At 39.1% G+C, this 9,124-nt stretch overlaps 2 protein-coding genes across 3 annotated transcripts; one reads left to right on the top strand and one right to left on the bottom strand.

Moving 5' to 3' along the window:
• Positions 1 to 239: 239 nt before the first annotated feature.
• shpk (sedoheptulokinase) lies at positions 240 to 6,045 on the bottom strand. Of its 2 annotated transcripts, XM_066658935.1 has the most exons (7): positions 5,730 to 6,045; positions 5,154 to 5,295; positions 4,607 to 4,790; positions 4,279 to 4,431; positions 3,212 to 3,387; positions 1,989 to 2,189; positions 240 to 638 (listed from the first exon to the last, which is right to left on the bottom strand). In XM_066658935.1, the coding sequence occupies exons 1-7, from the start codon at positions 5,868 to 5,870 to the stop codon at positions 244 to 246; spliced, it is 1,392 nt and encodes a 463-aa protein (XP_066515032.1). In that variant the 5' UTR covers positions 5,871 to 6,045; the 3' UTR covers positions 240 to 243. The 2 variants fall into 2 exon arrangements, with proteins under 2 accessions (XP_066515032.1, XP_066515033.1); XM_066658936.1 differs by lacking the exon at positions 1,989 to 2,189.
• Positions 6,046 to 6,553: 508 nt separating this feature from the next.
• On the top strand, positions 6,554 to 9,029 carry emc6 (ER membrane protein complex subunit 6). The gene is made up of 2 exons (XM_066660241.1): positions 6,554 to 6,733; positions 7,284 to 9,029. The coding sequence occupies exon 2, from the start codon at positions 7,309 to 7,311 to the stop codon at positions 7,639 to 7,641; it is 333 nt and encodes a 110-aa protein (XP_066516338.1). The 5' UTR covers positions 6,554 to 6,733; positions 7,284 to 7,308; the 3' UTR covers positions 7,642 to 9,029.
• The last annotated feature ends 95 nt before the right edge of the window (positions 9,030 to 9,124 follow it).

The following is a 9,124-nucleotide window of genomic DNA, read 5'->3' as shown; positions in this document are numbered from 1 at the left end:
GAGGACGGTTCACGTCGGACCAGTACCAGAGCGATTCATGGAAATGCACATACACAGAAATACAGACAGTTAATTAAAACACAACTGGCAGAATCCTGACTATGATACCAGCTTAACACTATCCGTATTAGACACTCTGTTTTGTGCATCTGTGGCTGAAACTACACAGTGATTAGTAAAATTGGTGGCTGTAAAATCTTATGTGTTTACGGCAATGACTGTGGCCAACACCAAGTGCTTTTCTCACTGTCTGTCGTTAAAAATCATTGCTACTCCGACTGCTGAGTCCACATCCTCCCCATAGACCACAGGCAAGGGGAACACCTTCTCCACCTCCTGCTTCAGGACCTCATTACGAGTCAGAGCACTCCCACTGCCCATAATCCTTCTCACTCCTGCGTCCAGTAGCACCTGCGGGGGCATCATTGAGGCCAAGTTTGCCAAGATCCCTCTGCAAATAGCACGGGTCACCTGACCCAACGAGAGGCTGGAAGGAGAGATGTTTGAGACCTGACCGAGGCGGGTGGGGTCATGCCTCTCACCCAGAAGAGTGGGAGTCACACAGAGGTCAGTGCTGGGCTGGATCAGGGCACACTGGACCAGGGTGGAGTACACTTCTGACTCGCTCAGCTGCACACCTACACAATGACAAGATTACAAAGTGTATTCAGCTATTTGGTGTAGCTGACCTACCTTCATTTGTGAAAGGACACCTTTTATAACCTTTATAGGACAGAATAAGCCTAAGATCACCATGCATCGGCTAGAGAAGAATAAATCATTTGGGAATGGGCTGTGCAGAAGTGGAACTGCATTCTCCAGAGCAGAGATTCAAACTTTTTCCTCCCTGAGCCACCCCTTGGCACTTTTTTGAGAACCCCACCCTCAACTAAAACATGTGTGTGTCAATATGCAGTCTACTACAGTGTAAATATAAAAATAACAAGGCATATATATTTATATATAACAAAAATAATTTAAATAAATAGCAGCATATATATTTTCCTGTTTAGCAAACAACACAACTATTACACTCCCAATCCAGTCCTTATATAGCCCCAATTCCATTTCAGTCCTCTAGGTATTTATCTACTTTATACCATATTTTAGATCATCTTCATCATATTTTCTCTTTTTTGCATGTGCTTTGACTAGGGTGACCAGATCTGAGATGGTGAAAAGACGACGCGTCTCGGGGGGGGCGGGGTTGTGTCGTCTCGCCCCTCGCTGCCGTTGTATGCTTAGCTGAACCTGTGTGTGCTCTTAGGTCCTTTACACCTTTATTTGCTACACAAAACATGGGAATTTCTTTTTTAATTCATCCGAGAACTTAAATTTACCTTTCGGCATAGCTGCTCGAGATGAGGGTAGGTACGTGAGCTTTGTCTGCCGTAAACAAGGACGATTGACGTGCAGACCGACCAATTAAATGTTTACAGAGAAGGTTCTCGACCAATAACGGTAGCTCTACAGTCAGACCGTCCAATCAGAACATTTTAGGCTACTTCACCACGCCCCCTTCTCACTCATGCGAACCAATCGGAGTAGGGGAGGGCGGGACTAGTTTGTGAACGAAACGCTTCTCGAAATTCAATGTAAGCTCTAGAAAAAAAAAACGTTTGTGAAATTCCGCCGGGACATTTTTTTAAGTCTAAAAAAGAGGACATGTCCGGGTAAAAGAGGCCGTCTGGTCACCCTAGCTTTGTCTTTTTTGTAGACAGGAAGCGGTCCATTTTGACCCTTTACCAGCAACACGACGCTAAATTTCCCACGTGACACTAATGTTGGCCGTTTTTTTAATGCATTAAAATAAAGCAACATCACTTAATTTAATTTGAGGGAAAATATTAAAACATTAAAATGATAAGAATCGTTTTGTAACAAATTCGTTTAAATAAATGTATTTCTGCCGTTTTTTTTATTATTTCTCCACTGACCTGCGCCCCCCCCCCCCCCTGCAATTCCATGGCGCCCCACTAGGTAGTTACCAAATTCTTTCATCCAAGAACTCAGCATTCCTACAAACGTTGCCAGGACGTTTCCTCCATTGAGTGCTGCAGCCACTGCCAGGTAGCTATTGTGGAAATAAGGAAAGTAAGCGATGGCAGAAAGAGGGTCTGGCACTGCTGGAGGGGTAAAGCCAGCCGGCATGGCAAACGTCAGCTGAGCCGAAGTGCTCAGGTTTAACACTGAAAAAGACATGTTCATGATTATGCCCAACAGCTACCCACAAATACAAAGCATTTTCCAAGTGAAAAAACATCTCTTATAATGGGTTACTTGCTAAAGGCCCATATCATAACAATTTTAAAGTAAAAGCTACGGTAAATAAACAATTTTCTAAACCATTCTCTCCCCACTGCTTATCACAAACACCTGGAAACCATGGCCCAATGGTTAGAGAAGCACATGTGGGATTGAAAGGTCACCAGATGTTTATGACTGGTACGAAAATTGGGGGTGGGACAAGTGAAGAAACAATGTTGTCCTCCCTCAGTCAACGGCTGATGTACCCTGGAGCTCCCCAGGGGCCTGGGATGTATGTGTTCACTGCCGCGAGTGCACCAGTGGTGTGTGAGTGGGTTAACAGTCACAGACGGGTTAAATACTGAAGACACTGTCATTTGTCGAACAGTATTCAAAATTGTACACCACACAACTATAATTTTTTTTTACATTGTACAATGACAAATAAACGTACATTAAACTTCAAACACAGGCAACAGACTTCAAAAATTTGTTCTGAATTTTGTTTTTGTGATGTCACATATAATTAAGACATATTTCTACCTGTGCACTCTCCAGCAGTTGAGCCCTGCTCCATTCTCAATGAATTTATAAGTAGCAATTCAGCTTGGAGGGATTTTTGAATGAAGAATAAGCATCAATCTTAAAGGTACATTAACAAAGACAACCTACTTCATTCTACAGAAAAATAGGAGGTCAAAAACTGGCTCCATAAAAAAAGAACCATGCGAAAACTGATGATAAAAAACATCCCAAGTTTAAAAGACAATCTCATGAAAAAAAAACAAAAGCAAGACATACTAACCTCTTAAAATGTATATTTAAGATTGTTTATTTATTGACCAAACACTTCCTTTGCTACATAAGTCCAGAAATATCTTAAATATAATGGTGTTCTAGGACTGTTTTTATTATAATACATGTATATTAGGTCTGCATACTTGATCAGAATTCTGAACAATACCTGCGTCCGTTCTGTCCTTCATACAGGAGTAAACACTGCACTGGAAATCTCCCAGAGCTGCTCCAACGGGAACGTTAGCAGGAATTCCATGCCATTCTGAGCAAGTCTGTCCAGCTACAGATCCAGACTCCACCAGCTCAGGCAATAAGTGCACAGGAAAACCAGCCCCCTTCAGTCTAATATTGAAAAACATCCAGATGAAAAATTCTGACACTAAAACATTAGTTTGACAACAGTAGAGTAGCCATAATATCATTTTAGGTGCAGTGAGTTTATGATTGATTTATACTTTTGCTTCTCATCTCTAGTCGCAGAGGCACTGCTTTGTTCATTTTAGTGCTTCCCCTGCTTTAACGACCTCACTTCAATTCAGAAATAAGGTGTTAACACATAGCACCACAGTTCTGGAAACACTGGACTCACTTCTGCCTCTGCACACTTGCTGGTGCTGGTGTTGTGGAAGTGTCTAAATTCTAATGTGAACATGTCCAGTAGGGGACAGTGTCTAAAACAGTATGTAAAGAAAATGAAAAGCAAAAAGTCTCTTTCTGCACACATTTAAAGGCAATAAGTCACACAGTATGTTATAGATGCTATGAAACAGACAATATACTGACTGCTCTTATGTATCAGAGATTAAGCACTAAATCTGTTTTGAACAAGATTGCCCCCATGTGGAAGGCCCTTTCTGTGGAGCATAAACTAGTTCATTCGGGGCTTACTAAACATTTAGATTCTTTGCCTCGTGTGAGTATCAATTTGTAGAAAAATTAAAGTAGTAAACAATGACCTTCATTAATAATGATTGTTATGTTCTGCTGGCAAAATAGTCTTGCTTATTTGTTTCTTGATCCTCATATAATAAATCTACATTTACTTTAAACAAGGATTTGCATTTTATATATCTTCTGAACCAAAATATATTTAAACTCTGTAATATTTTGACGATTTAATGTATTCTGGTTAGATTCCTTCATCTCTGATACTTTGACTTTAATTAAGATCTCATATTATGTGTTTCTAGTTAATAACTGGTCATTTCAAAAATAATGTAGTTGTAGTCTCACATGTCCATGTTCCATTGGTTGTTGGTGGTGCTGAAGTAACCCCAGCTTGCAGCATTCTGTCCAGTCATAACACAGGCTTCAGAGCCACACAGCATGGACACTACATAGTCCTGAACAGTCCCAGCCACGTTGAACTCTGAAAGGAACTCTGGCCTTTAACAAAAAGTAAATTCTCTGCTGTAATATTATGTGAAATAGCACAGTTTAGAGTCAGAATTACAGACTGATTTAAACTATGTGAAATTCAGTTAATTATCCTCAGCAAGGGTTCACTCATAGAATGAATTTCAGGTAAACTGAAAAAATAAAGTGAAATATAGATTCTGACCTGTGTTTGGTGTACCAGAATATGGAGGCACAGCCAAATCCAGTGGCCACACTGAGATGAGACTGTGGTTTGGGTAGTGACAACAGGAAGTTGCTGCTGCAGCGTCCATCCTGCCACGTAATAAGCTGACTCACGTCCTTAGGTCTGAACGTGTGACCCACATCGCTTCCTGACCATTCACATCCTAAAAAAGCACCAGGAGAGGGTAACACATGAGTAGGGTTATTTGTTCCACCATAGACAAATATATATATATGTGTGTGTGTGTGTGTGTTGGTCCCTCATAGAATGTGGAGCTTTGTTCTCTGGATCTTTTGCCAAGATCTGGAATACAGTTTGTGATCCAAACTATCAGAAATGACTATCAGCGTCATTACCTGATCTAACTAATGCTCTTATGAATACTGAAAGCAATCAGCTCCTCACTTGTTTACCACAAAGGATAAAGTGATACTTAGTGTACTGGTTTTAGGGAAAAAAATCTAAAATTACCAACATGCGAGTATCCAAAAAATATTGTAAATATGTAATGTATACTGATTTGCACCTGTTTTAGACTTCCAGAACATGACCCCATGCATCTGTCCTGACACCCCAATGCATATGACCTTATTCAGCTTCTCCTTGGGAAGGGCAGCTAAGCATTGGTCAAGAGAGGCAATTATATTTGTAAGGTCCTGCTCCTTGGCCTGAAAAGAGAATCTGGGTCACTTTTAAGGAATGTACAACGAATAATAAATGTTTATTTATTTAGTCTCTTGTCTGAATTTTCTCAGTTACTTTAAATGGTGCATACATCTTGGTGCACATGCAGGGGAGAAACTACATGAACATTAACAGGTCAATATACATCCCCTATAAAATGTATCTTTGAGGGGAGAATTACTCTAAAGTGTAAGTTTATTCCTCCAATCTTCAACATACATCAGCGTAAAAGATTTCTTAAATTGTAAACTTCTACTACGGCACCACCTGTAAAGGGTGAAGAGCACCTTTCTAATTTAAGGTAAATTCAGAACCTCTGCATAATTTAAGGTGGAATGCATAAATGAACATAAAACCCCAATGAATATGAAACTCGCTTCACATTTGTGTCATTATCAGAGATGTTGCCGAGACGTACGTTTTCAGTCTCTTTGTTGCTGGTGTCGGAGTTGGTGGGGAAAGTGCTGCTGTTCGTTACGGTCTTTGAGTGAATATCTAACAAAACCACCTTAATGGAGGTGGTTCCCAGATCCATACCCAAAACATATTGATCCGCCATGGTCTGTAAAGCTACTGAACGTTTTAGATAAAATGACACTATTGACGCATTGATATCATACGCGGTTTTTAATAAAGACAATAACGTGTTAAAAATCAGGTTGAGAAGATTTTAAATCTATGTTATATACAACCTAAACAACTACGATTCCAAATCAGCGTTGAGCGCCTTTATTCCCTCCCTGGCCACCGTAGACATGAAAAAACTTCATTTCCTAGGACTTTTATTTACTTCATTGCTTAAATTAAAATTTTAAATATTATTTTTAAAACTGTAAAAAACGAAGATCATCATTTGGACAGGTAATACATATGTGATATTAAAGACGTGTATGTCTTTGAAAATTTTGCGATAAAATGGAGTGTTCATTTAATAGTTTATTAAATATTATTTTTAAATTCAATTTTATTCAAAACCTTTATGAAATAATAATCATTTCAATTTGTGTTTATGAATGATTACTTATTAATTTCCTTCACATTGTAATCGTTTTTATATAATGTCATTTATGTCATATTATAATTGTATGTGCTATAATACATTATTATTATTATTAATAATAATAATAATAATAATAATAATAATAATAAGAAGAAGAAGAAGAAGAAGAAAAAGAAGAAGAAGAAGAAAATAAAATAAGTTAGGGACTTTTATTTATTACAAAAATTCTCAAAGGTGTCGCTGTTGGTGGAGCATGGTCGCTGAGGAGTGAGGGGTGAAGAGAGTTGTGTTTTCTGTGAGGAAAAAAAACACTAATCACTCAAAAATACAAATTTTTCTGATGCGTGTCTACGGTGAGATAGCGCTGTGGTCATTCTGAAGGTGTAGTGTGTTTTACGCAGAGTTTTCTCTGAAATCCAACGGTGAGTGTCAGCGAACAAATCCATTCCACCTTAAATAGACCTGCTAAGATAAACTGATCTTTTCATGTACCATTTTCTTATTATTATTTACCATTTCACCTTAAAATGTGCTTCAGTTTCATTGCGGACTCTTAGGCTTGTTTTGCCATTTACCGCACCACCTTAATTATCTTACCGTAACCACTTTATTTTGTGGCCTTTAAGGCTTTTTCTTATTCAGACTTAGAGTTCCACCTTAAAATGCCCCTCAGTTACATCGCGGCCTTATAGGATTTTTTTCTTCCAACTTGCTGTTCACTTGTTACCCTCTACGGTCTATACATAATGTATAACTTAAAGCGACACACTGGTCCATTAATATGACCATTGCTGTTTTTATAAGAGTCAAATGTTCAGGTTTTAAAAACGAGGATTATCTGTTGGAATTCATTTTTATTTATTTTTTGCCTGAACAGGTGCCATCTCCAGGTTTCAGAGTGTTGTGTGGTTGACTGCATCTAATGAAAGTAAATGTCTGTAAATGTGTGTTTTTATTTTTTTTTCCCCACAGCCCTCACGATTACCAGTAGAGAAGGATGGCATCTTTGGCAGCTAAACGCGAGGGTCCACAATTCATCAGCGAGGTGGCAGTGAGGGGCAATGCAGCAGTCCTGGAGTACTGCCGGACTTCAGTGTCAGCTTTGTCCGGCGCCACAGCAGGAATCCTCGGTCTCACAGGCCTGTACGGCTTCATCTTCTATTTCCTCGCCTCCTTTCTCTTGTCTGTGCTCCTCATTCTCAAAGCAGGTCGACGGTGGAACAAATGCTTCAAGTCTCGACGGCTGCTGTTTACTGGTGGTCTTGTTGGGGGGCTTTTCACCTATGTTTTGTTCTGGACTTTCCTTTACGGCATGGTGCATGTGTACTGAAAAGGAAATGGGAGAAAGTAGAATGTGTGTGTGGTGGTTGTCAATCCTGATCATTCAGTAACCCCTGCCCCCCACAGTTTGGTTTTGAGTCATTGCTAACAACATACTTGATCCACCTTAATAAGCCCATAAAGAGAGTTTAGATTTTACAAGGATTCTGTGTAATTTGTGGCTTTGATTTGAATTTGCTCATTATGGAGAAACAATAAAGGTACCTTAAAATGCAGGTGATGGAAACCAGAAATCACAAATTGTATTTGATCTTCAAAACAACCCTAGGATAACTGTACTGTAAGGACTGCTGCATTTCAGCGTGTTTTAAAGGAACACTAGGTAAGATGTGGGGTATTTGCTACTAGGGCTCCCCCTAGTAATTCAGTTGTACAGCACAGTAGCGAAAACAATGGAGAGAGGGTGTGATCTCCTGCCCTCCTCCAGAAGTTATTTAATGCAGTTTCTGCAGAGCTGAGCCCAGAGTAGCAATTACTCTGTTCTCCCTATTACAGGCCAGTGAAGAAACAGTGATTTTGAAGCTGTAGAAATATTATGTAGTGTTCCTTTAAATCTAAACAATTTTTTAGATTCACTTTTTATAAAATACAAAATAAACCTGTATTTTCACATGCAATCATCCTAAGATCCAATATTTTTAATTAATAAATGAGGCTCATGGTATCGATGACCCGCAGCGTGGACACTTAGTTGGCTTTCACGTTTTAAGAGTTTTATGATGCACAACCTGTGGAAATTAATTTTAACAAGCCTTCAATAGACGTGAGCGTGTTGGTGTGTGCAGGACAGGGGTACTGCATCCAAACCCACAACAGTAGTACAGACTGGGGTGTCTGAAGTGTACATCATCTTTAGTAATGTGTTCACTGGTGCAGTATGTATAGTAGACTAGGTCAGGATTGAGAAAGCATGTATTAGCGTGTAGATTGAGAGTGAGCAAAACGTATGAATGTGTTAGTATCTAAATGTATAGGTATAATTTAATCTGTGTGTTTGTTTTGTTTCCTCTTGATATCCAGTGTGTAATCAACTGTATGCACTGCTCTTGGACACTGCACTGAACATTTCTGAAATGCTTCCCAATCCTGAAATGCCTCAGTTCCTGGCATTGGAAGCCAAGGAGAACCTTAATTTCCGTTTATAACATGGATGCACATACTTTGAAAAGCTGTATGAATTGTGTAGGTCAGTTTGGAGTTTAGCATACTGACAGTGGAATAGAATTTTCTTTTATCTGTGTGTGAAACAAGTGTGTGATACCACCAAGAGAAAGAAAAGGACAACAAATGCACTGCATCAACAAATTAATCCAAAATGGTAAACATTACAGGTAGTGTGTCAGAGTATTCCTCAAAGTTCCTCTAATAAACACATGTCTAATCATGATTGGTGTAATTGATTTTATCCACTTCTAAACTCTTGCATTTTCACTGCGTATTCATTGCTCATGTTGCTTAAGATTGTTTGTTAT

This window comes from Hoplias malabaricus, chromosome 2 (genome assembly GCF_029633855.1).
Source record: "Hoplias malabaricus isolate fHopMal1 chromosome 2, fHopMal1.hap1, whole genome shotgun sequence".
Lineage (NCBI taxonomy): Eukaryota > Metazoa > Chordata > Actinopteri > Characiformes > Erythrinidae > Hoplias > Hoplias malabaricus.
The sequence above is the reverse complement of the archived record's forward strand: the minus strand, read 5'-3'. Positions and strand labels throughout refer to the sequence as shown.